The sequence below is a fragment of the Trypanosoma brucei genome, chromosome 9 (assembly GCF_000002445.2).
Source record: "Trypanosoma brucei brucei TREU927 chromosome 9, whole genome shotgun sequence".
Taxonomy (NCBI): domain Eukaryota; phylum Euglenozoa; class Kinetoplastea; order Trypanosomatida; family Trypanosomatidae; genus Trypanosoma; species Trypanosoma brucei.
Window position 1 is genome coordinate 1,443,010 of NC_007282.1, and position 24,199 is coordinate 1,467,208.

General features: G+C 43.0%; 14 protein-coding genes across 14 annotated transcripts, besides 34 other annotated features; 2 read left to right on the top strand and 12 right to left on the bottom strand.

Moving 5' to 3' along the window:
• The first annotated feature begins 280 nt into the window (after window positions 1-280).
• Window positions 281-305: a microsatellite.
• Window positions 306-399: 94 nt separating this feature from the next.
• On the bottom strand, window positions 400-810 carry Tb09.211.0970 (hypothetical protein, unlikely; the record flags this gene model as incomplete). Its single annotated transcript, XM_822148.1, has 1 exon — window positions 400-810. One exon carries the CDS (start codon window positions 808-810, stop codon window positions 400-402), a length of 411 nt encoding a protein of 136 aa, XP_827241.1.
• Window positions 523-565: a microsatellite.
• Window positions 573-613: a sequence feature (GA-rich).
• Window positions 811-1,016: 206 nt separating the features above from the next.
• Window positions 1,017-1,229, bottom strand: Tb09.211.0980 (hypothetical protein, unlikely; the record flags this gene model as incomplete). The annotated part of the gene is made up of 1 exon (XM_822149.1): window positions 1,017-1,229. One exon carries the CDS (start codon window positions 1,227-1,229, stop codon window positions 1,017-1,019), a length of 213 nt encoding a protein of 70 aa, XP_827242.1.
• Window positions 1,072-1,120: a microsatellite.
• Window positions 1,121-1,141: a sequence feature (AT_rich).
• Window positions 1,230-1,623: 394 nt separating the features above from the next.
• Window positions 1,624-1,740: a sequence feature (CT-rich).
• A 343-nt stretch (window positions 1,741-2,083) lies between these two features.
• On the bottom strand, window positions 2,084-3,007 carry Tb09.211.0990 (hypothetical protein, conserved; the record flags this gene model as incomplete). The annotated part of the gene is made up of 1 exon (XM_822150.1): window positions 2,084-3,007. The coding sequence occupies one exon, from the start codon at window positions 3,005-3,007 to the stop codon at window positions 2,084-2,086; it is 924 nt and encodes a 307-aa protein (XP_827243.1).
• Window positions 3,008-3,548: 541 nt separating this feature from the next.
• On the bottom strand, window positions 3,549-4,646 carry Tb09.211.1000 (phosphatidylcholine:ceramide cholinephosphotransferase 2, putative; the record flags this gene model as incomplete). Its single annotated transcript, XM_822151.1, has 1 exon — window positions 3,549-4,646. The coding sequence occupies one exon, from the start codon at window positions 4,644-4,646 to the stop codon at window positions 3,549-3,551; it is 1,098 nt and encodes a 365-aa protein (XP_827244.1).
• A 1,290-nt stretch (window positions 4,647-5,936) lies between these two features.
• Window positions 5,937-6,905, bottom strand: Tb09.211.1010 (phosphatidylcholine:ceramide cholinephosphotransferase 2, putative; the record flags this gene model as incomplete). Its single annotated transcript, XM_822152.1, has 1 exon — window positions 5,937-6,905. The coding sequence occupies one exon, from the start codon at window positions 6,903-6,905 to the stop codon at window positions 5,937-5,939; it is 969 nt and encodes a 322-aa protein (XP_827245.1).
• Window positions 6,906-8,441: 1,536 nt separating this feature from the next.
• Window positions 8,442-9,260, bottom strand: Tb09.211.1020 (phosphatidylcholine:ceramide cholinephosphotransferase 2, putative; the record flags this gene model as incomplete). Its single annotated transcript, XM_822153.1, has 1 exon — window positions 8,442-9,260. The coding sequence occupies one exon, from the start codon at window positions 9,258-9,260 to the stop codon at window positions 8,442-8,444; it is 819 nt and encodes a 272-aa protein (XP_827246.1).
• A 1,419-nt stretch (window positions 9,261-10,679) lies between these two features.
• Window positions 10,680-10,700: a sequence feature (AT_rich).
• Window positions 10,701-10,735: 35 nt separating this feature from the next.
• Tb09.211.1030 (phosphatidylcholine:ceramide cholinephosphotransferase 2, putative) lies at window positions 10,736-11,803 on the bottom strand (the record flags this gene model as incomplete). Its single annotated transcript, XM_822154.1, has 1 exon — window positions 10,736-11,803. The coding sequence occupies one exon, from the start codon at window positions 11,801-11,803 to the stop codon at window positions 10,736-10,738; it is 1,068 nt and encodes a 355-aa protein (XP_827247.1).
• A 318-nt stretch (window positions 11,804-12,121) lies between these two features.
• Window positions 12,122-13,060, bottom strand: Tb09.211.1040 (hypothetical protein, conserved; the record flags this gene model as incomplete). The annotated part of the gene is made up of 1 exon (XM_822155.1): window positions 12,122-13,060. One exon carries the CDS (start codon window positions 13,058-13,060, stop codon window positions 12,122-12,124), a length of 939 nt encoding a protein of 312 aa, XP_827248.1.
• A 352-nt stretch (window positions 13,061-13,412) lies between these two features.
• On the bottom strand, window positions 13,413-14,201 carry Tb09.211.1050 (hypothetical protein, conserved; the record flags this gene model as incomplete). The annotated part of the gene is made up of 1 exon (XM_822156.1): window positions 13,413-14,201. The coding sequence occupies one exon, from the start codon at window positions 14,199-14,201 to the stop codon at window positions 13,413-13,415; it is 789 nt and encodes a 262-aa protein (XP_827249.1).
• A 548-nt stretch (window positions 14,202-14,749) lies between these two features.
• Window positions 14,750-14,792: a microsatellite.
• A 16-nt stretch (window positions 14,793-14,808) lies between these two features.
• Window positions 14,809-14,884: a sequence feature (CT-rich).
• On the bottom strand, window positions 14,875-15,111 carry Tb09.211.1060 (hypothetical protein, unlikely; the record flags this gene model as incomplete). Its single annotated transcript, XM_822157.1, has 1 exon — window positions 14,875-15,111. One exon carries the CDS (start codon window positions 15,109-15,111, stop codon window positions 14,875-14,877), a length of 237 nt encoding a protein of 78 aa, XP_827250.1.
• Window positions 15,112-15,153: 42 nt separating this feature from the next.
• Window positions 15,154-15,188: a microsatellite.
• Window positions 15,189-15,677: 489 nt separating this feature from the next.
• Window positions 15,678-15,707: a sequence feature (AT_rich).
• Window positions 15,708-15,712: 5 nt separating this feature from the next.
• Window positions 15,713-15,732: a microsatellite.
• A 385-nt stretch (window positions 15,733-16,117) lies between these two features.
• Tb09.211.1070 (hypothetical protein, conserved) lies at window positions 16,118-19,210 on the bottom strand (the record flags this gene model as incomplete). The annotated part of the gene is made up of 1 exon (XM_822158.1): window positions 16,118-19,210. The coding sequence occupies one exon, from the start codon at window positions 19,208-19,210 to the stop codon at window positions 16,118-16,120; it is 3,093 nt and encodes a 1,030-aa protein (XP_827251.1).
• Window positions 16,743-16,775: a microsatellite.
• Window positions 17,253-17,308: a microsatellite.
• Window positions 17,615-17,659: a microsatellite.
• Window positions 17,662-17,707: a microsatellite.
• Window positions 18,288-18,320: a microsatellite.
• Window positions 19,211-19,413: 203 nt separating the features above from the next.
• Tb09.211.1080 (hypothetical protein, unlikely) lies at window positions 19,414-19,830 on the top strand (the record flags this gene model as incomplete). Its single annotated transcript, XM_822159.1, has 1 exon — window positions 19,414-19,830. One exon carries the CDS (start codon window positions 19,414-19,416, stop codon window positions 19,828-19,830), a length of 417 nt encoding a protein of 138 aa, XP_827252.1.
• Window positions 19,657-19,683: a microsatellite.
• Window position 19,831: 1 nt separating the features above from the next.
• Window positions 19,832-19,868: a microsatellite.
• Window positions 19,869-19,941: 73 nt separating this feature from the next.
• Window positions 19,942-20,259, bottom strand: Tb09.211.1090 (hypothetical protein, unlikely; the record flags this gene model as incomplete). The annotated part of the gene is made up of 1 exon (XM_822160.1): window positions 19,942-20,259. One exon carries the CDS (start codon window positions 20,257-20,259, stop codon window positions 19,942-19,944), a length of 318 nt encoding a protein of 105 aa, XP_827253.1.
• A 47-nt stretch (window positions 20,260-20,306) lies between these two features.
• Window positions 20,307-20,332: a microsatellite.
• A 312-nt stretch (window positions 20,333-20,644) lies between these two features.
• Window positions 20,645-20,718: a sequence feature (T-rich).
• A 158-nt stretch (window positions 20,719-20,876) lies between these two features.
• Window positions 20,877-20,950: a sequence feature (A-rich).
• Window positions 20,951-21,253: 303 nt separating this feature from the next.
• Window positions 21,254-21,287: a microsatellite.
• A 26-nt stretch (window positions 21,288-21,313) lies between these two features.
• On the top strand, window positions 21,314-21,748 carry Tb09.211.1100 (hypothetical protein, unlikely; the record flags this gene model as incomplete). The annotated part of the gene is made up of 1 exon (XM_822161.1): window positions 21,314-21,748. The coding sequence occupies one exon, from the start codon at window positions 21,314-21,316 to the stop codon at window positions 21,746-21,748; it is 435 nt and encodes a 144-aa protein (XP_827254.1).
• Window positions 21,482-21,519: a microsatellite.
• Window positions 21,749-21,963: 215 nt separating the features above from the next.
• Window positions 21,964-21,989: a microsatellite.
• Window positions 21,990-22,096: 107 nt separating this feature from the next.
• Window positions 22,097-22,127: a microsatellite.
• Window positions 22,128-22,177: 50 nt separating this feature from the next.
• Window positions 22,178-22,247: a sequence feature (AT_rich).
• A 678-nt stretch (window positions 22,248-22,925) lies between these two features.
• Window positions 22,926-22,946: a sequence feature (AT_rich).
• A 132-nt stretch (window positions 22,947-23,078) lies between these two features.
• Window positions 23,079-23,107: a microsatellite.
• A 70-nt stretch (window positions 23,108-23,177) lies between these two features.
• Window positions 23,178-23,230: a microsatellite.
• Window positions 23,231-23,468: 238 nt separating this feature from the next.
• Window positions 23,469-23,494: a microsatellite.
• A 51-nt stretch (window positions 23,495-23,545) lies between these two features.
• Window positions 23,546-23,688: a sequence feature (T-rich).
• Window positions 23,689-23,833: 145 nt separating this feature from the next.
• Window positions 23,834-23,863: a sequence feature (AT_rich).
• Window positions 23,864-24,144: 281 nt separating this feature from the next.
• Window positions 24,145-24,188: a sequence feature (A-rich).
• The last annotated feature ends 11 nt before the right edge of the window (window positions 24,189-24,199 follow it).

Genomic DNA, 24,199 nt, shown 5'->3' on the forward strand with positions numbered 1-24,199 from the left:
ACGATTAGCAGTGCATTACATTTACATCTCATTTGGGGAGGGAAATATCAGAAAAATATCGAATGCAAACAAAACATGCGTGTAAAAGAGCTGCATGAATAATGAAAATGATAAAGGAGTAGGGACAAGGAGGAACGAGAAACCAATAAGCAGGTGTGAAATAAAGAGAGATAAAAAGAGTGGAACAGAAGTTCGAGAGGCCCGCAAGGAGGCTTTAAATAATAGCTATAATAATAAGGCTGCAACCGTAGCGGTCGGAGGAATGTGTTGCTCCTCCCATTACATATATATATATATATATATATGGTGATGTACATGCGTCTCTTCCTTCTGTCTCATCAACTTCTTCCTTCCCTTTGTTGTCTGTGGTTTGAAATGCGGCTGCTTCGACAGCATCAGTTAATGCTTCTCCCTCCTTTCTTTGTTTGTCCCCCTCTCTTCACAACCACACGCCCTCCAACCTTTTCCCTTCCCCCTTTCTGACTCATTTGCTCCCACTCTCTCACGCAGTGGATGCCAACCATATATAAATATAAATACAAATAAATAAGTAAATAAATATATATGTATATGAAGGAAAGAAAGAAGGAAAGGAAAACAAAAGGAAAAACAGTTAAACGTGCACACACACGGAAATTGGACCGCTTGTCCCTCCTTTTCCTTTTCTCTCTTTGTTTCCCCATTCCCATTCCCATTCTTATTCTCATTCTTCCCTCTTTTCTTGTTCTTACATTCCCTCACTTCATTTGTTGACTTACATTTGTTGGTTCTCTCCTTCTCACATAACATATAAAATACATATAACTGCATGCATGTATGAATCAATATGTTTTTGATGATATTCTTTTTTCAATTATTGGTGGCAGCGAGTGTCGTGTCTCGCCGCTTGTACGTTGAGTCTCCACCTCATCTTCATCATCATTTCAGTCCCACAAAAGAGACGGGAACCGGTGTTAATAACTTACAACAAAGCAACACAAACGGGGAACGTGGAGAATCACAGGAGAAATCAGGAATCAAGATATAAATAGCCTGATAAGTGAGTAAATAAGGAAACGGAATCGGAAGAAAAACAATAATAATAATAATGATAATAATAATAATGGTAATGGTAATAATATATATATATATATTATATATAGAGAGAAATGGAAGGGCATTGCACCGCACTGGTTCTCTTTACAAGCAGGCGCTGTGCAGAGGGGGATGCGCCCTCCACCAAGGTACATGAGTTTAATCACATATGATAAAATAAAAACAAAATAAAGGGGAGTAAAAAAAAAAAAGACCAAATCAGGGAACAAAGGGAGATGGTCTGTAGTTAAAAGTAAGGAATGGGTGATGAGCAAAAAAAAAAAAATAGCAGATTTACTGATAAGAAGGAAAGGAGGATGGAGGGAACGAAAAAAGAAAACGGGTGACTGAGGGAGCGCAGCGACACGACAGAACAATGAAAGTTTAAAGATGGTCAACAAAGAGAGGAAAGGTACGGTAATCTAAGTACCAACAGTTCCAACTACAGTGCGTGGCGAAAGTACGTGTTTGTCTTCTGAAACGAAGTGGCAACATCACGGCTGCACCACAACTCCACCCCCAAAATATTGAACTCCTCTTGTTTCACTATTTTCTTTACCCCCTCCTTCCCTTCTCTCGTTGGTACCTTCCCTTACCGCTTTCATTTCATTTCTTTCCCCCTCCTTTCCCACTTCCATTTGTTATATTCTCTCTTTCTTCATTTCCCCCATCCTTCGCTAACTTCCCACTTCGACCCGTTTCCCCCGTCACCGCAGTCTCTCCTAACCTTTTCGCTCTTACTTCCTTCTTCCTTCCATTTGTCCACTACTGCAATTGTTACCACCTCCTTTCAATCCCTTTCTTCCACGACCCGACCCTCAAAAGGTGCCACCAAAATGAGCAGTGAAGTGCAACGGGGAGGAACTCAGGAATGAAAAGTGAAGAATAGTGGCGGTAAGTGTGAAATGCAACGTGCACCAACTGCAGAAGTATCAGAGAATCAATTAAGAGCGATGCCGCAGGTAACGGCATCAATAGTTTCGGTGGGGACTGTCAGGCGATGGGGACCTCATGACCGAATTCGCGCCCCACGAGGTGCACGCCACCGCGTCCCACACTGCGTGAATGCGGCCACACCGGCAGCGGCGCGGGGCAATGCTATCTCGTCGAGGTATGCAAACCAAACACGGCAGCGAAACACATCGAAGGCAACTCGCTGAAGGCGGCGAAAATCAACATACGTTCTCACGTTCCGCACAATGATGCACGTTATCTTGCGACCATCCAATTGGTACATAACGTCCTTAATGTACGCTGGGCATTTCACTTGTTGAGCCAGCGACCTCATCTTCCGGAGAGCCTCCGATTCCTTTTCGCAGAGGGCTCGGTACTGTTTCACATCACGTGGGGTTGCAAGACGGAGAACCCGCACCTCCACGTGCGGTGGCAGAGCCGGTAATGAAGTAATGGCGCGTACAATACCCAAATCCTCGCCTCGATCTCCCTCTGTCACGACAGCCTCACCCACTTGCACAGAAAAAGGGAGGTAAAACTCCAGGGCCCCGTACTTAAACTCCACCAAACCAATGTGCACCATCGCATCGGGAGAGCAAAGACTTGGTAGTCCGTTACCACCCACCACCTCATTTTCTTCCGCTACCGCTTTATTGTGTGAAGAGACGGAGGTGCTGGCGGTGGTGGTGGATGAAAGGAGCGGCTGCGGTGACGAGCATGTGGCGATGGGTTCCAACACACAGGCCGAATACGGGTCATGATGGTAACGTCTCACAGGACGGCCGAGAGCAGGTGGAGCGACGAACTGGTTAGCAGCTGCTGCGACCATAACGCTAGTCTCTTGGTGTTTCGTTGGTTGTGCTGGCTTGAATGGAGTTAACTTCCAGACAAAAAAAAAAGAAAGAAACTGCAGTAACGAAATTATTCGGATACAAACCCGAAGGTAAATATATATAAATACGGGAATCACACAATACATAGCGCATAGTGAAGAAGAAGAAGAGTGAAGGTGTCCAAGTAATCAGCATAATCCCTTTAGGGCTGACTACTACAGCGAAATTTTTACCGGTAAGGGAGTAGGAGTTACAAAAAAAAAAAAAGAAACAAAAGTGACGCAGCAGCAACAGCAAGAGGAGAGTACCATCCTTGTCACAAAATAAATATACTTAAAAGGAGAATCTGATACGTGATGCTAAAATTGACTTCTTTTAAAAAAATTACTATTGCTCCCTGAAAATTACTCAATTGCGTGGAGAAACAAATCACACATGTCAACCCTCTTCGCTACCAAATACACAACACATATAAATATATACATACAAAAAAATAATAGATAAAGGAAACCACAGGAAACAACAACAGAAAAGTAATGCAACAACAAACAGCAAAGGAATACAACAAGGAAAACATTACCTTCAAAAGATATACCAATCTACGTCACAAACATTTACGTAAAAAAAACATAACAAACAGAACTCAATATAAAGTAAAACAAAGCTATATAGATATATATGAAACAATCACACATACGCCCCACATTTAAACATTAAAGCTTCACCATCACCAACACCACCATGTTTTTTTTGTCTGCCCTCCAGCACACCATTCATTTCATCTAATTCTTCACTCTTAAAAGCCACCATTACCGGTTGGCTATCTTCCGTCATTTCACGTGAATTGGCACCACAACATGGCAACCAGCGAATAAAAAGTTGCAGCTGCCATGGAGCTCCATCAGCGTTGTGACCTACTGCTATGAATGTTGCAATTGTTAAATAAATAGCTACCAACACGTCATCTGTGTAATGGAACCGAGAGGCAACGATGCAATAGTAGCCAAAAATTGCTACCACAGTCACCACAGGACGAAACGACCAATGTACCATTGCCCCATAAATCCAGTGGAACATGAGATGAAGCGTCAGAATCACAGTATGGCCACTGTACATGAGATCACCACAGTGTATGGAACCACCACCAGCTGTAAGAACAGTAAGTATAACGTTCTTTACGGGGTTCTCTATTTTCGGCGGGTCTTGGCACAGGTCATCGGGAGCAGGAAGCGATGTCATGACAATAACTACCGAGCGAAAGAGTAGCAGGAGTGCGTATGATGTAATAAAACGGATCCATGCAATGGTATGAACGTTGCGCAGTTCAATACGGCAATTCTCCTTACATAACCACACAGATAAAAAGAAGCGACTCACACCGGGAATGTTACATGGGAGTTCTGGTTCACCCGACCCCACACAATGCCGGTGAAGAAGGTACAGTTTGAAAGCGGTGAAAACACTCAGAATATTCAAGAAACCGATACAGCAGTCTGCAAGAACATACATACCTGGTACCTTCGTCAAAAGTTCAAAACCGAGATCTGGTAGCGGCTTCGTCACCTTGGGGTCCGGCATACGTTCATGTGTGATTTGCAACGCAACCGCAAGGATGAAAGAGACGATTACGAATACAACTGTGAATCGAATGACTTGCGTTCGTAATGGCAAGGGTTTCCTCATTCTGTTCCAAAAGGAACCACTATACATTTCCACTGGTGGGACAGCCATTGGTGGTGGTACTAATCCTGGTGGTGAGAGGGAGAAGAAAGGGTAACTAATCATTATGGTAGCATACTTTGTTGGTGATAACTCACATAACGTAAGTATTCAAATCACATGGTATAACTGCTTTGTTGAAGCAAAGGTAAAACAACAAGGAAACAACAAGGATTATTTGGCATCATCCCTGTTCTGTGGTAAATTAAGAATTTATGGCTCTCGCCAGCATCATATCCAGTAGAGAAGAACATTATCAAAACTGTAAAAGAAAACCCTCAAAGAGTACCTCATTAGAGCAACCACGTTGTCATGGCAGATACTGCGGTCAAATGTGCACAGTAACACAACGATAAATTTCAATATAACTATCTACGAGCAGCAAAAAGGAGAGTAGAAAAAGCAGTGGTAACCACAACAAGTGAATCAGCACCCCATACAATGGACGAGAACACAGCGCTTTTATTGATGCATGCGTGTCGGGGGAAGTCTTTTATATTGTGAAGGGACAAATAGAAAAAACAACAACACTCCCAATCACACATATACGGTACAGGGTTTCTGTTCCCCCATGCTGACCTTTCACGTATCACCTTTATTGTTTCCCTCTTCCCTCCCTTCTGTTGTTTGCCTGCAACAACAGTGTTACGGTTAATGAAAATTTACAGCCCACCACACCTGTACATTCATTTCAGCACGAGCTGAGATGTAGGCAAGTCTTTCATATGTTTGTCGTTCACACATCGTGTACCCCTCCACTGATTTTGTAACGAATTAACGTCTTAAATTGATTTTGTTAAGATACACCACTATCACCTTCCAACACAGAGTCAAGGGAGCAAAAAAACACAATTATAGGCAGTACAAATAGACAACTTCGAGAAATTGGGACAAATGCTGTCAGATATGCATTATACGCAATGAAGTAAGCAAAGGAAACTTTACGAATTTCTAAGATGAGGGCCATAGGTGTACGGCCTGCTTGTTTCATTAGTGCAGTTACCAAAACTATCCCGCTAGCAAGATAAGGCGCATCCTTCCATTAATCTTGTCAGAAATGCTAGACATTCCTTCATGCCTCATCCAAGACCATGCCCACCTTTCTGGGTGTCATTATTTTGACCATATAAGCAGCAAGACAAAGGGTAGTATACCAACAACAAAAACAGCAACAACAATGAATAGATAATTGCTCGCCTTTCACACAAGAAAGGAAGATAAGCACACCTACTACTAGAGAAATGACATCTTAAAGACGAACAAAGTTGTTTTCCTCTCTTTTCGACTTTTCAACAACAGGTCCGTCATTATTAACAACACTTTACTGATTTCACCTTTCCACAGGGGGAGGCACCATCAATGATTTCTCTCATCTACGACTTTCCTGCTAGACTGACCCGCCGCTTCACTCTTAAAAGCCACCATTACCGGTTGGCTGTCTTCCGTCATTTCACGTGAATTGGCACCACAACATGGCCACCAGCGAATAAAAAGTTGCAGCTGCCATGGAGCTCCATCAGCGTTGTGACCTACTGCTATGAATGTTGCAATTGTTAAATAAATAGCTACCAACACGTCATCTGTGTAATGGAACCGAGAGGCAACGATGCAATAGTAGCTAAAAATTGCTACCACAGTCACCACAGGACGAAACGACCAATGTACCATTGCCCCATAAATCCAGTGGAACATGAGATGAAGCGTCAGAATCACAGTATGGCCACTGTACATGAGATCACCACAGTGTATGGAACCACCACCAGCTGTAAGAACAGTAAGTATAACGTTCTTTACGGGGTTCTCTATTTTCGGCGGGTTTTGGCACAGGTCATCGGGAGCAGGAAAGGATGTCATGACAATAACCACCGAGCGAAAGAGCAGCAGGAGTGCGTATGATGTAATAAAACGGATCCATGCAATGGTATGAACGTTGCGCAGTTCAATACGGCAATTCTCCTTACATAACCACACAGATAAAAAGAAGCGACTCACACCGGGAATGTTACATGGGAGTTCTGGTTCACCCGACCCCACACAATGCCGGTGAAGAAGGTACAGTTTGAAAGCGGTGAAAACACTCAGAATATTCAAGAAACCGATACAGCAGTCTGCAAGAACATACATACCTGGTACCTTCGTCAAAAGTTCAAAACCGAGATCTGGTAGCGGCTTCGTCACCTTGGGGTCCGGCATACGTTCATGTGTGATTTGCAACGCAACCGCAAGGATGAAAGAGACGATTACGAATACAACTGTGAATCGAATGACTTGCGTTCGTAATGGCAAGGGTTTCCTCATTCTGTTCCAAAAGGAACCACTATACATTTCCACTGGTGGGACAGCCATTGGTGGTGGTACTAATCCTGGTGGTGAGAGGGAGAAGAAAGGTTAACTAATCATTATGGCAGCATACTTTGTTGGTGATAACTCACATAACGTAAGTATTCAAACCACATGGTATAACTGCTTTGTTGAAGCAAAGGTAAAACAACAAGGAAACAACAAGGATTATTTGGCATCATCCCTGTTCTGTGGTAAATTAAGAATTTATGGCTCTCGCCAGCATCATATCCAGCAGAGAAGAACATTATCAAAACTGTAAAAGAAAACCCTCAAAGAGTACCTCATTAGAGCAACCACGTTGTCATGGCAGATACTGCGGTCAAATGTGCACAGTAACACAACGATAAATTTCAATATAACTATCTACGAGCAGCAAAAAGGAGAGTAGAAAAAGCAGTGGTAACCACAACAAGTGAATCAGCACCCCATACAATGGACGAGAACACAGCGCTTTTATTGATGCATGCGTGTCGGGGGAAGTCTTTTATATTGTGAAGGGACAAATAGAAAAAACAACAACACTCCCAATCACACATATACGGTACAGGGTTTCTGTTCCCCCATGCTGACCTTTCACGTATCACCTTTATTGTTTCCCTCTTCCCTCCCTTCTGTTGTTTGCCTGCAACAACAGTGTTACGGTTAATGAAAATTTACAGCCCACCACACCTGTACATTCATTTCAGCACGAGCTGAGATGTAGGCAAGTCTTTCATATGTTTGTCGTTCACACATCGTGTACCCCTCCACTGATTTTTCTCTTGAAAAAACTTCATCACACATCTAAGTTTCATGTAAACGTATGTATCGCGGTGTGTAAATTGACGAACGCAGAGCAAACAAAAAAAACATTCAAAATAATACGGGTATTTATAAATATCCGTACGTAGTATGGTCACCTTTTTGGCATCCAGCCACAGGTAAAATTATAAATGAAAAATAACTGCCAAAGCAGCAGACCTCAATGCGTGAACAGTTAAGTTCGGTACAACCCCACTAATACGAAAGGATTTATCAATTCGATAAACAGGAGGCTGATGTTCTCCTACTTAATATATTCTACGCAAAGAAGTAAGCAAAGGAAACTTTACGAATTTCTAAGATGAGGGCCATAGGTGTACGGCCTGCTTGTTTCATTAGTGCAGTTACCAAAACTATCCCGCTAGCAAGATAAGGCGCATCCTTCCATTAATCTTGTCAGAAATGCTGGACATTCCTTCATGCCTCATCCAAGACCATGCCCACCTTTCTGGGTGTCATTATTTTGACCATATAAGCAGCAAGACAAAGGGTAGTATACCAACAACAAAAACAGCAACAACAATAAATAGATAATTGCTCGCCTTTCACACAAGAAAGGAAGATAAGCACACCTACTACTAGAGAAATGACATCTTAAAGACGAACAAAGTTGTTTTCCTCTCTTCTCGACTTTTCAACAACAGGTCCGTCATTATTAACAACACTTTACTGATTCACCTTTCCACAGGGGGAGGCACCATCAATGATTTTTCTTATCTATGACTTTCCCTCGAAATTCATCATTTCTTCGTTTTTAATTACGATTGCAACAGGTACGCCATCTTCAGTCACTTCACGTGAATTGGCACCACAACATGGCAACCAGCGAATAAAAAGTTGCAGCTGCCATGGAGCTCCATCAGCGTTGTGACCTACTGCTATGAATGTTGCAATTGTTAAATAAATAGCTACCAACACGTCATCTGTGTAATGGAACCGAGAGGCAACGATGCAATAGTAGCCAAAAATTGCTACCACAGTCACCACAGGACGAAACGACCAATGTACCATTGCCCCATAAATCCAGTGGAACATGAGATGAAGCGTCAGAATCACAGTATGGCCACTGTACATGAGATCACCACAGTGTATGGAACCGGCACCAGCTGTAAGAACAGTAAGTATGACATCTTTCACACGATTTTCTATTTTCGGCGGGTCTTGGCACAGGTCATCGGGATTGGGAAGCGACGTCACTACCATAATAACTGAACGGGAGAGTAGCAGGAGTGCGTATGATGTAATAAAACGGATCCATGCAATGGTATGAACGTTGCGCAGTTCAATACGGCAATTCTCCTTACATAACCACACAGATAAAAAGAAGCGACTCACACCGGGAATGTTACATGGGAGTTCTGGTTCACCCGACCCCACACAATGCCGGTGAAGAAGGTACAGTTTGAAAGCGGTGAAAACACTCAGAATATTCAAGAAACCGATACAGCAGTCTGCGACAGAAAACAAAAAAGGATACTTGTGCAATACCTCAAAACCGAGATCTGGTAGCGGCTTCGTCACCTTGGGGTCCGGCATACGTTCATGTGTGATTTGCAACAAAACAGCAAGGATAAAGACAACAATTACGAATACAACTGTGAATCGAATGACTTGCGTTCGTAATGGCAAGGGTTTCCTCATTCTGTTCCAAAAGGAACCACTATACATTTCCACTGGTGGGACAGCCATTGGTGGTGGTACTAATCCTGGTGGTGAGAGGGAGAAGAAAGGTTAACTAATCATTATGGCAGCATACTTTGTTGGTGATAACTCACATAACGTAAGTATTCAAACCACATGGTATAACTGCTTTGTTGAAGCAAAGGTAAAACAACAAGGAAACAACAAGGCTTATTTGGCATCATCCCTGTTCTGTGGTAAATTAAGAATTTATGGCTCTCGCCAGCATCATATCCAGCAGAGAAGAACATTATCAAAACTGTAAAAGAAAACCCTCAAAGAGTACCTCATTAGAGCAACCACGTTGTCATGGCAGATACTGCGGTCAAATGTGCACAGTAACACAACGATAAATTTCAATATAACTATCTACGAGCAGCAAAAAGGAGAGTAGAAAAAGCAGTGGTAACCACAACAAGTGAATCAGCACCCCATACAATGGACGAGAACACAGCGCTTTTATTGATGCATGCGTGTCGGGGGAAGTCTTTTATATTGTGAAGGGACAAATAGAAAAAACAACAACACTCCCAATCACACATATACGGTACAGGGTTTCTGTTCCCCCATGCTGACCTTTCACGTATCACCTTTATTGTTTCCCTCTTCCCTCCCTTCTGTTGTTTGCCTGCAACAACAGTGTTACGGTTAATGAAAATTTACAGCCCACCACACCTGTACATTCATTTCAGCACGAGCTGAGATGTAGGCAAGTCTTTCATATGTTTGTCGTTCACACATCGTGTACCCCTCCACTGATTTTTCTCTTGAAAAAACTTCATCACACATCTAAGTTTCATGTAAACGTATGTATCGCGGTGTGTAAATTGACGAACGCACGGTGTACTTGTCAATATGCCCGAAGAAGAGTGATAATTAATATACGTTTTAGCTGATGATTGTAACAAAAATACGATCGCTGAAGGGGAAGAAAAAAAATAACAGCTTACATATACATATATATGTTTTCGCTGAGGTGCGGTTTATTCGCTGCACGGTACCATAAGAAATATAGTTATTATTGAAGACAATTAAAATCTTATTTGTTCAGAATAAGTAAGTAAAAAGAATTTTACTATTATTGGGAGAGTATTTTCTTTTTTAAGGAAGGGTATTTATTCAATTCCCTTTTTTCCCCTAGAAGCAGCCCTGCTCGACCATTACTATCACTAGATCCTTCGTGGGCTCAAAATAGCTTTACGCTAAGCCAGGCGGACCAAAAAAATAGAAAATTAAGATTTGAGGCACACTTTCCGTATTACGATGTCTTCCGACAAAAAAAATAATATATATATTCAGCTATGCGGCTGAGGAGGTCATCCATCTATGAATCATACCTCGTTAGTTGATACCTCACAACTCAACCCCGCACTATCGTCCCTCTCTCGTAACTCATCCACTGCTTCACTCTTAAAAGCCACCATTACCGGTTGGCTGTCTTCCGTCACTTCACGTGAATTGGCACCACAACATGGCAACCAGCGAATAAAAAGTTGCAGCTGCCATGGAGCTCCATCAGCGTTGTGACCTACTGCTATGAATGTTGCAATTGTTAAATAAATAGCTACCAACACGTCATCTGTGTAATGGGAGCGAGAGGCAACGATGCAATAGTAGCCAAAAATTGCTACCACAGTCACCACAGGACGAAACGACCAATGTACCATTGCCCCATAAATCCAGTGGAACATGAGATGAAGCGTCAGAATCACAGTATGGCCACTGTACATGAGATCACCACAGTGTATGGAACCACCACCAGCTGTAAGAACAGTGAGTATAACGTTCTTTACGGGGTTCTCTATTTTCGGCGGGTTTTGGCACTTGTCCACTGGCGTCGGCATGGACGTCATAACAATAACCAGCGAGCGAAAGAGTAGCAGGAGTGCGTATGATGTAATAAAACGGATCCATGCAATGGTATGAACGTTGCGCAGTTCAATACGGCAATTCTCCTTACATAACCACACAGATAAAAAGAAGCGACTCACACCGGGAATGTTACATGGGAGTTCTGGTTCACCCGACCCCACACAATGCCGGTGAAGAAGGTACAGTTTCCACAAGGTAAAGAAGCTCAGTGAAGAGAGGAATGCAATCAGAACGTCCGTAACCACAGAGAGAAATGATATCTTCGTCAAAAGTTCAAAACCGAGATCTGGTAGCGGCTTCGTCACCTTGGGGTCCGGCATACGTTCATGTGTGATTTGCAACGCAACCGCAAGGATGAAAGAGACGATTACGAATACAACTGTGAATCGAATGACTTGCGTTCGTAATGGCAAGGGTTTCCTCATTCTGTTCCAAAAGGAACCACTATACATTTCCACTGGTGGGACAGCCATTGGTGGTGGTACTAATCCTGGTGGTGAGAGGGAGAAGAAAGGGTAACTAATCATTATGGCAGCATACTTTGTTGGTGATAACTCACATAACGTAAGTATTCAAACCACATGGTATAACTGCTTTGTTGAAGCAAAGGTAAAACAACAAGGAAACAACAAGGCTTATTTGGCATCATCCCTGTTCACAACTGAAGTTGTGATGTCAACTCTCCTTGCAGTGGTAATACGCAAAAAGTCTTAGCGAAAGTATTCCGCAGAAAAATTTTTACGAAGCGCGATAATTGAAGCGATAGTTGCGTTTCATGATTACACAACTGCTTTAAGTTGTGGCACCTATTCTGTATTTTCATTTGCGTCTCATTTTCTTTTTCTTTACTTGCTCAACTCAGAACACCTGAAGTATTGTGTCGCTTCTTCTAAGAGTGTAGCTGCATTGTTTGATGTTATACCTTTCAGCCCTCTGCGAAGACTATCGACGCTGTCACACCATGGTGTGGCATTTAACTGCATGAGAAGCGGAAGCTTCCGTGCTGTACTGCTCTTCCACAATTTCAACTTTTCCTGTTCTTGAAGTTCCGTGTTTAATGCATTTAGCAGTCCTATCGTTGCCGCATTTACTTCGGCTAGCGGTGTGACATCGGTATTGCCGTCTATCGGTTGTGCAAGATCGTCTGTATATAGCTTATAGCGATTTATAATGAAGTCAGGCTTTATTGTTTTGAGCATAAACTGAGTGTTCGTCCTACATCCAATGGCAAGAATGCAAAGGGCACGCACCGCCGTGTCGTACGGCAGAACGCCACTAATTGCCTTCTCAATCACACCCTTGCATAAAAGCTCCGACTCAAAGCGATCGTCACTTCTTTTTGCGGTTTCGTGGGCGTCTGCACTGCAAACAAAGAGATTCCTGTGCAAATTACACCAACTGTCGAATAAATCTGCAATGTAAAAATAGGGTATATCCTCTGAAATGTGCTCTTCTAACCAGGAAATCTGTCCTGGAACTTCGCATTCCCCCAGCAGCTGTTCAAACGTCCACCGCGCCTCGGCAGCGGAGCCGCTGCCATACCGTTCAATGATTTCCTCCAATACCTCTTTCTTATAGCCGTATTTCTCGCTGAACGACACCGGTAAAATCCACTCCTGAAGGAATAAATGAAGTTTAAGTGTCCCTACGTGCAGGGCCCGAAGGTTCGCTTCACTAATAAGTCCCTTGTCCTCAACGAAACCTAAGCCACACCAACCGGCAGTAAAGCCCCCTACAAGAGATAATACACCTTTCCCTGTGACATACAACGACCTAGGCGACATATTGAATTTCTAATAAATGAATATGACGTGTGAAGCGCGATAGGAAAACACACTCGAAATCTTACATGAAACAGACGAAGAAGGGGGAAAGTGCTGAAAGAGCCTCTCGTGCACTACACCGCTTCCACAAAATAACTAAACCAGCACCGGCTATGCCCCATGCATACATTTGCCCCAATTTCACCTCCAACAACCCTCGTCGCAGTATTTCGTGATGGTTTGCGGAATACACGGTCAATCCTGTACGCACCGGTTTAAAGTTTGCTACTTCTGCGAAGGGAGGGAGAGAAAAAAACAAAACAACCTCCTTCAACTGATCATCAAAGTGAAGAGAGGTTACGTGCATGTAGCGCTAACGAGTAATCCTTTTTGCCAGCATCACTGCAAGCAGCAGAAATAGTAATCTTCTCAGGACACCGAAAATTGGGTGGCTTTGCTTTTCTTGTTTCCGGTGCCTGGAGGGTCTGCGGCGGGTACCTGACACAGCGCTTTCTCTGCTGGAGTCGGTGCCCTTTGGCAGCTCCACCCATCTACCCGCCTCGTCCATATACATACCAGATTTCAGTTTATTGTACTGTTGACTCATGCCAATGTAATTTCCCATAAACTGAAGCGCACTCCCAAACGTCATTTGAATGACACCCGCAAACATCCCGCACATCTCCAAAAGACGCCCTACGAGCATGAAAGTCATTTGACTGCGCTGAAAGTCTTCTGACATCCCCATGCCGTACATACCAGGCATACCTAATCCACCATATAAGCCACCCATTCCTAAGCCTCCGTACATGCCAGGCATGCCGAGACCTCCATAACCCATTCCTAAGCCTCCGTAGCCCATGCCGAGACCCCCATAACCCATTCCTAAGCCTCCGTAGCCCATACCAGTGTTGTAGCTGTTCGCATATTCATTATTGTTGTTGTAGCGATTCGTTTGATCCACCGTGTTTACTGGCATAGCATTTTGAGAAGTACCCGCTGTTCCAGGTGCCGTGACTAGAGCATTAGAAGGTGGTGAAGTGCCCACCGGGCTCAGGGGTTGCTGTGCTAGTGAAGTGGTGGACGGCAGTTCACCGCTTGGCAGCGGGTTCTGTGCGGCCACTCCACCATTTCCTTCACTGACAGGAACTGCTGCCGACATCTGTCGTTTCCCTTACTTTACTTTCACTTGCTCTTATTTCTCTGATTGAGTTACCCCACCTGGTCGTTGAGGGTTGAGGGAATCAAGCGAATGGATACCTATTAACCCTGCAAAAATATTCCAAGGTGTGCTCACTTTTCGAAGTAAAGTTAACAATGACAATAATTAAATAACAATAAAAGAGACCATAATAACACCAGAAAAGAGGAAAATGGAGCAACAAAACCGCACGGTTACCTCTCTCAAGTGAATGTGGCATACAGATTTCATTTCTCCCAACTCCTTTCACGAAATAGGGTATGGTCATTCGGGATGTTAAAACCACTCTCGTATTACGTAACAATAAATTAAAAAAACTTAATGTATCTCACTTCCCCCCTCGACAACCTCTCTGTGGGAGAGGGGGTGTATTTTTACCCTTCTCTTCCCTCCATCACACACACCGACTCACTTTTCCTTGATGTGGTTGCTTTCCTTGTCTTTACACCTACCTACCTCCCCCTCCACCGCTTTGCCCAAGAAGAAAACAGAACAAAACATTTAAATGTTACATATACATACATATATATATATATATATATATATGTATATTAATATTACTTGCATACCTTCTCCTTACAGCTTTTTTTTCTCCTTTTCCTTCCCTTTCTACCCCTTCCCCTCAACCTTTCTCTTATCCCCCTACAACCACCGGAGAACGGAAACACCACCTGCCGTGACGATACCGAGCCAACATGCCCACTTGAAACTTCAGGCGGTACAAGAAAGAAAAAAAAAATACAACAACAGTAAAGATGGTAGTGAGGGGGAGGAATGAGACTGGGAAGGAAAGGAAGATGATCAGAAGGAGAAACCACAGGCACCCATGCACGCAATCATCCACACAAAAGCCAAGAACACAAACACACATCCAAACCGAAAGAAAGAAACAGCAGTTGTACGCAAGTCTCCAACACAAACAAACACACACACACACACACACATACAAAACATACAACAAGAAAAAATAAATAAACAAAGAAGACGGACAGGTAGAAAAGAAACAAGGTCATGTAAACGAGCCCACCATCGCCCATGCCATTGGGTCCAGCACATACACACACAAATATACGCAACAGAACTATACCTCTTATATTCCCTTGTCACATCTCCCTATCCACTTCATTTCGCCGTCTTATAACAGATGCCACCCAGGTTACTCCTAAAAAGGACTACTGGGGGATAAATACAAATTCACACCTCCCTTCTGCCTCTTCTCCCTCCTTATTTTCCCCTTCTTGTATTTCCTTTGTATTTTGCACCCGTCGTATCGCGCGGTGGAGTTGCTGTAATACAAAAAAAAAATAATAACATCCCGCTGTTACTGGGATCAGAAAATGAGCTGAAGGGTGAACAGAAGAAAAAGAAATGAGATGACATGGACGAGAAAGAAACAAACCAAGCAAACGCGCCCCACCTACATATAGTCCGTTTATGATTAAATTACTATTATTATTATTAAAAATTGTTTCATATATATATATATATATATCCCGTTTACTCTAAAATTTACGAGGTTCAGACACTCTCATACCTTTGTTTTTGTTTCTTCCTCCTTACTTCATTCCTCTGGCCCTTTTTCACACAAACATATACGTATAAATTTTCTGTGGTGGCGCTCCTCGCACCAGCCATCTCCTTTTTTCTTCCCTTTTGATCATTATTGACGTCGGTCCTCCATTCTCTTCTTGGTTGTGCTAGCGTCGAGGAGTTACTTCACTGGTTTCCCCCTGCCCCCCCAATTTTCCTTCTTTTTTCTTTTTTTTTTCTTCGAATGATTATATTATATTATCTTCTTCTTTTCCTAGTCCTTTTCGGTATTCGCTTATTTGTATCATTGCCTACCCCCTAGATGTCAATGCTTACTCCATTGTTAATCACGAACGACCCGGATGCTTTGAGGGGTGCTGGAAGGGGCACTGTTCCCCATACTTGCAGGCACCCTTATTAAAGTACCTGCACATCACTTGGCCGGTGCCCTCGCTGTGTCGGTGGGTGTGATATCCGTGGTTGGCGCCCCGACCGCGACCTCTAATATTACGCATGCCTTTACGGTGTGTGCGGCTATCTTCCAAGTTGCCATCCTCCTCATGTTCATCCACTTGGCTCCCTGCGGGTCCCTGCTGCCGCGCGGACGTTGGACGGGTCTGCTGTTGAGGGTATGGAGATGCCGCCTCATTTGGTTTAGCTCGTAGTTTGTTAGTACCATCTTCTTCCGCCTCCTCAGGTCGGGGTCCGCGTGCTGGCGGCGTCCCATCACCCGCTTCACCAGGAGGCACGCGATGGCACTCCTCTACGATGTAATTCCCTATTTTCTGCATCCCACTGAGGTCCCCCTTGCAGTCCTTTAGCTTGAAGTACATCATGTCACTCTTATCCTGAGATACGCCATGCTTCACAACCTTACCATACTTCCCCACTTCCTTTAGCACTTGGTTCACTTCCGAGCTACTCACACCTGAAAGCCAGAGAATCATTCTATGCTCCACACCTTTGTTGGATTGCTGCTGCTGCTGCTGTTGCTGTTGTTGCTGCCTACTTTGCGTCGTCCTAGGTTGTGGGACCTGCAGAGCTGGTTTTGCTGCGCGGCCACGCTTGGAGCTGCCGTTCTCATCCTCCGCCTCCTGTGCGATGTTGTTTTGGATGGAATTATTGCTGATAAAGCTGCGCAAATCATTCATCTCATGACCATCCCTATCATGCTGCGACTTCTCGTTGGAATGTAGAGCGGCCCAAAGCGTTTGAGATTGCTGAGACCCCAGATACGTCCTTAAACGTTCATCGTACATCTCCCTCGACATCGTTAGTAGCTCCTCCTTTTTTATGCCCGCCTCCAAAACGCTATTAACAATCGATTCCGGTACATTCCGTTCGCGAAGAAGGCGCCGCAGCTCTGAGGCAGGTGGTGGCGACAAGTTAGCACTCGACAAGGCCCAAGTCATCTCATCATTCATCATGTCAACAGACATCGGTGCAGACGCCGGTGACGACGTATAACGGTGTGGCGGCTGCTGAAGGTGATGGTGATGGTGATGATGATGATGATGATGGTGGTGATGGTGATGGTGCACAGGGGCCACATGCTGCGCATGAAATATCGAATGGTGATGCGCCGGAACAATCGGTACTTGATGCGTTGCCTCTCCACCCACAGAAGACGGTGCGCTCGGCTGAGGTGGCGGCTGCTGAGGTAATTTCGTCGGATGGAAGGAGACGTTGTGGTGGTGAAGGGGTTTTATTTGCGCCGGAGCCGCTTCCGCATTGTGTGCCATCGGTTTAGTTTCAGGTGCAGCGGTATGCTCTTGCTTCACGTTGTAAGAGGGTTGCGGTGGCGGAGGCGACGGGGGCACAATTGGTTGCTGCTGCATAACGTCGTGGTGATGGTGGTGTATGTGGTGGTGATGGTGGTGGTGGTGGTGAGGCTGCTGCTGCTGTTGTTGATTCTGTTGACTCTGCTGGTGGTGCTGAATTAGATGCAAGTGGTGATGGTGGTGCGGTAGCGGCCGCTGCGCGCTCGGCGGAGGAGGTGACACCGCACCGACAGCAGGAGTCGCAGGGGCGGTGGTGTTCATCGCACTGATTTGAGGCGAGGGCTGTTGAGACGCCATCGACGGTGTTGGTTGCGGTATCGGTTGCTTCGTCATGGTGGGGTGCTGAATATACTGATTCGCGTTGTGTCGCTGAGGTGCAATTACCCTTGCACTCGTCGGAGAGCCTGTGGGCCCTATATGATGTGGATGTTGATTGTGATTAACATGCGATGGCACCGGCGGTGAGTTGTTACGTACGTTATAATTCGGCTGCGACACGCCCGCTGCACCCTGCTGGGGGGTCGGTGACGGACCCATACCACGCCATGCCCCGCGCTGGTGTGAAGCTTCATCGTGGCCCTGTAAACTCTGCTGATGCAAAACGCGGTCGACTGGTCGTTTCGGCAGCCCCGTCGCCACAGGAATCCGTGGGAACGCATCGTTCTGTGGGTTCTCAAGCTGCTGATGATGCCGATCCTGCTGCTGCAATCCAACTGGCCCAGTTCCTACTACGACATGATGGTGATGGTGATGGTGGTGATGGTGGTGAGGCACACTAGGAACCTGTGGCCGTTGTGGGGCAGTGAACTGATTCACTGGCAGACGGGCTCGAAGCTGATGGTGATGAGCATGATGAGGAAGCACCTCCCGCTCAGCCTCCACGTGCTTCCTCTGAGCGTTAGACCACCCACCGGTAGTGACCGACGGAATCACCTCCTCCTCCGGCTGATTCATTCCTGCCGGTGCTGCTCCATCCGCATATGTGTTGGAGACCCGCGGCAATTTGGCTTCGACAGTGGGCTGAACTTCGCCCCTGCGTTCCTTGCCAAACTCAGTAAACGATGGTCGCGCGAGTCCTACAGCGTTTCCGTACGACTGCGATTGAACGGCACCACGAGCGCCGTCGCTGTAGGTGTTGGAGCCGCCCGTGCGATTCGACGGGGGGTTTATAAGTTCCTGAGCCTGGTGTACCAATGCCTCCAGAGCCGACGGTGAGCAGATGGCATGAAACAAGTAGACGTCGTCCAGGGAACTCCCTATAACGGTTGCAAGCATTCTTGCATGCTCGGCACCGTAGCTAAGCTCCAGATTGGAGTAGAGCATGTCACCCAATTGCGAGCGCAGCAAGCGCGGCTCGACCTCGCTTCTAAGAATATCCACGAGTACCACAGATGCCCCAGAAAATGCTGAGTACATGTCCTCCACAGTACTGTTTATGAGGCCACGCCGAAACACCTCCCGTTCCAGCACACGAGTCAACACACCAAAGTTCTGCCGTAGGTGAAGGAGGGCAACGGGTGTATTGTCTTGGTTCTTATCCTCCTCCCCCTGCGCCGATGCTGAATGGTTGTCATCTCGCTCTCTTTGTTGCTCCTCCGCATTAGCCGGTAGGGAAGTAAGCGTTTCGGGAGCTTCCTTCTCCTTTTCGCTAGAATACATTGGGCTAGCCTGCCGTAAAAAAGCAACAATGAGATATATAACTGATCCTAATCTACGTTGTTGTTGTAATTAATGGTTGTTGCGAGTCCCGCCCGGGTGCGCAGTGACGAGTAGTGTCGAAAGCGCACAACAGCACGCGGACATGCGTAAAAAAGAAACAGAAAGAAGGTTAGGGTAGTTAGAGACGTGCTTGTTTCCCGTTAATGTATCGCCAAATACGCGTGTATGTTGTCGAAACTGTAGTGAAAGAGGGCACAGCACCAGAGAGTGAAGAGGAGAGAGAGTTCTCCCACTTATCTTACACTTCTCTAGTTGCAGCACTACTTTCAACGATTTTCTTTCCCCACAAGACGAACGACAAAACTCAACTCTTTATCTTTCTCTTGTTTTTTACCCTCCTCATTTTTACCATTTGTAACTTTCCACTTCATTTCATTATTCATAACATATATATATATATATATATATATATACTCTTAATATTTCCCCTCTATATGGGGGAAAAAAAGAGCCAACATAACCCCCCGTATGTGTTTCTGTCGTTCCTCAAGTCCCTCCCCACCCATATAAAAGTTCGCATACTAAACTGCCAAACACACTACAAAACGCCAACAAACTGACATATATATACATGTATACATATATATACATCTGTATACGCGTTTGTTTATTTCATTACTGAAGACATGAAGGTACACTAACCACTCTATCATCCCTTTTAATTTCTCCTTTCACCTCCACTCTTTGACAGATACTACAAAACTTCGGCGTTTTTCCCTCCTCCTTCCCTTCATCCTACACGAAAACAAACACACAAACGCAAACCCGTTCTTCTCTTCGTACTCAGAAGCATCGTCAAAACTATTCTCTTCACACCATTCTCTTGAAGAAGGGTGGACCGTACCCCAATGAATGAAGAAACAAAATGGGAAGGGGAAAAAAAAAACACAAACAAACGATTTTGGAGCCTCAGTTTCATTCCTACCATAATAATAATAATAATCATCATCACCATCGATGTTAAGATTATCTTCATTACTTACCTCCATCAACTCATTCCGCTTTTCGCCAGGACAAATCAAATCACGAAAAAAAAAAAGAAGGAAGGAAGGAAGGAAGGAATGGAGTAACTGCAACAACCAAAGGAAAACCAAGGTAACGAGAAATAAATGCTGTCAACAACCCCTTAAACAAACTCTCTCCCTTACCTGCCTTTTCCACTTCAATCAACCAACCGCACACACTCACAAACACAAACACAAATATGCGGACGCAAACTCATTATTATTCTTCCTCCTCCTATCATTATCTTAAATGATTCCTTTCTTTCTCTTTCCAACATTCACAAACCCCATTATAAAAATGGCACCGCCATTAAAATACCACCACACACACACACACACGGATGGAAAGAAGATGGGGAGCGATCGCTCATATTTTTTTTTTCTTTTTGCGTTTATTTTTACTATTACTTTAGTTTTTGTTGTAGTTTCACCTCCATTTTGATTGTAAGGGTCGCTCTTGCATGGAGATGTGACGCCTTATTCGCACGTCCATATCCTTTTGTTTTTTGTTTTTGTTTTTTTGAGTGTCCGCGTTGCTGCAGTTGCAAATTCACTCTGCCTTGCATGAAGGCGAAGGACAGGTAAACAGGTAAAAGGAGGACAAAACGAAACCGTCAAAGCAGAAGAAAAACAACAATAAATAATAATAATAATAAAACAAAAACAAAGGAAAAAAAGGGGGTGAGAAATAAGAAAGAAAAAAACATAGTACTGTTCCTAACACAAACACGTTCGTCATTCGCAAAATCGTAACCGTAGAAATAAACCGTGCAAATGTTGATCACCGGAGGTGACGATGGACACCTGAGTTATTTATTCGTTACCGTCATGATTTATGTGACTTCTTTTTTTTTTTTCCCCGCCTATTTCTTATTTGTTGCTTCACCTCTCATTTTGCCTCTTTTATTTCATCTCCTTCTTTTGCTTCGTCGTGTTTTCCTCATTTCATTTCCAACAGCACCACCAACGTCCTGCACGGTAACAACAACAACAATAATAATAATAATAATAATGAAATGTCACATGTACGGTGTAAAATATGAAAACAACAGTAATGACAGCATTAATGATTGTGTGTCTTTCATTTTCACACACATATACGCGCATGCATACGGAAATCAATATCGAGAGACACAAGCGAATTGAAATGAATGGAGGAAACAAAAGGAAAAAAAAACAAACAAAAGATGGCGATCAAAAAGAAAAAAGTGAACGAATGAATGAACGAACGAATCAATCAATAAAAGCTCCCCAAGGACGGTTTCATAAATTCTGCATGAAGCCAACATTGGAACAATCACTACCGATTCATGTATTATTTATTTCTCTTCACCCTCCTCTCTTCTTCCACCATGTAACATTTCGTTTAATCATTCATGCGCTTTTATCATGTGGAAGAGGGATTATTACCCCTTTTCTTTATTTCACACACATCAATACACGCATATGTGTGCGTGTACGGAAAAGCATATAATGTATATTTGTGTTATATGCATGTGTGGTATTTACATATAAAACCACCACAAAACAAACACATGTTTACCATTAGAACTGTTCATTTAACCTTCTTGAGCGTGTGTAACATCACGTTATGAAACTGAGAGCATTTAAGTGGTATTATATGTTTCTTTTCTTTTTTTTAAAAATACTTGTCTTTCTTCATGTTTGTGTGTTTGTCACGTTTTTTTTTCCTCCTCCTCCTCCTCCGCCTCTTCTTTTTCTCCTCTCTTCTTTCAACATCTCCCTCCATACATATTTCCATCCAATCACCACCAACTCTTCCTTTCAAAAGGAAAAAAAAAACACAAATCACACATTTCATCTTCCTTCCTTCCATCCTTCCTTCCTTCTTTTTTTTACTTTTCTTTCCCATTCCGCTATCTGTATATACATGAATACATACATATAAATAAATATATCTATCATTAATATTAGTAATGATTCTTAGAAATTGTAATAATAATAATAATAAAGAATTGTTTATTACTGACTTAAACTCACTTTTCTTTTTTATTAATTTTTGGTGGTGTAAAACAACAACAACAACAATTAATCTTCTTCTTTGCTATTTGCTTCGTTTATTTCGCGGATGCCTCCCTTTAATTTTTCCTTTTTTTTCCTTTTGAATCCTCTCGTTTGTTCTACTACCAGTGTGTGTGTGTGTGTGTGCGTTTGCATTGGTTTCTTGGTTTCGAGTTTCCGACAACAAAAAAAAAAGGAAAAATTAAAAAAAACACTAAAAATGATTTCCTTATTTTCAATCATTTAACCAAAAGTCACAACAGAATTGACCAAAAATCAAAAAAAAAGAAAGCAGTGGAGGAAAAATATACGACTGCATAATTTCATCATCCCAAACCTCTTCTTCTCTTTTCTCTTTGTTTTTGTTTTTTATTTTGCTTCTACTGAGTATCATAATTTGTTTCCGCTGTCACAATACTGAAGCAATAACACAAAAAAAAAAAGAAGAGAGAAGAGGGAGGGGGGAAAAAATGGAAGAAAAATAGTAACACACCTTGTTTTAATGGGAAGAACCCCCTCATCTCCCTTATTTTTTTCCTTTACAAAAAAATTGAACTGAACTTTGAGCTAAACGGTCATGGGCGACATCTAGTATTCAAACTTTATTTTTATTTTTTCGCTTTAGTTTCTTTTTTTTTTTAAAAAAAATTGTGTGTATGTGTGTTCTCATTTATTTATTTTAGGGATTTTGCCGTTCCTTTTTCTTATTTACTCTGTATAGATGGATGTGTATGCGAACCGGCATTTCTGTTCTCTTCTCTTCTTCCTCCCCCTTTATTCGATTTCTTTCTTTCTTTCTTTCTTTTTCTCTCTAATTTTATTACTTTTCTCATCTTTCTTTGTCATATCGACCGTCTAGCTATTTTCACCATTTGAAGTAGTTAGTATTATTATTATTATTTTTATATTCTTATTATCCTTATTATTATTATTACCACAGTAACAACCTGGTAAAAAAAAAAAAAAGACTCATCTTCCGCTGCCTTACTTCGCTGTCGTTCCCTGCAGTTGTAATTTTTTTTTTTTCACCTCCCTTCTTTCCCTCTCTTCTCGTGTTTGAAGAACAGAAAGGGAAAAGGGGGAGGGGGGAGAAAAACAAAAAAAACGTCAGAGCGGTTGCTTTGAACTTGACACCTATATCAATTAGACTACTGTTGCATAATAATAAATGAATACATATATGTATATATATATATATTCATTTACGTAACAAAAAAAAAAAGTCAACAAACACAAAAAAATTACAAAATTTATTTTTTTTGTTTTTTTTCTCTTCCCTTCCTCCCTCCCTTCCTTCCATTTACTCGTCCCCCTTTTTTTTTTTGTCTTTTTGTCTTTTTGTCTTTTTGGTGTTGTTGTTTCTCTTTTCTATACCTTCCCCCTCTTTCCTCTACAATTTGTTTGTTTCACACACTTACCTTCTCCCATCTCACCCGCAAACTAAATTTCCTTTTATAACTCACTCCATTCATTAGGAATTAATACCTCCAACTTCGCAACTTCTTTTTCTTCACAACAACAAACAAAGAACGGAAGCAAAATAATATATAAAAATATATATAAATAAGAAGAGGAAATTATTACCCCCTCCCCATTTCATTAGTTAATTCACACCCGCATTTCCTTTCTCCTTAACTCTCCTCCTCCTTCTCCTTATATTACTTTTTTTCTGTTGTGCCTCCCACCCCCTTCCCAGTTTTAATCTGTAGGAAAATTTTTTAAAAAAAACATATAAACAAACACTAGCAACTGAAACTCGCATACTACATATCATATAACAAACAAGCGGGGAAGAGGGAAATTGGGGAGTGAGAAGTAAGTGAGGAATAAGTGAACAAAAAAACTTTTAAAAAAAGGAAAAGGAAAAGGAAACAAAAAAGAAACAAAAAAGATATGAATAAGG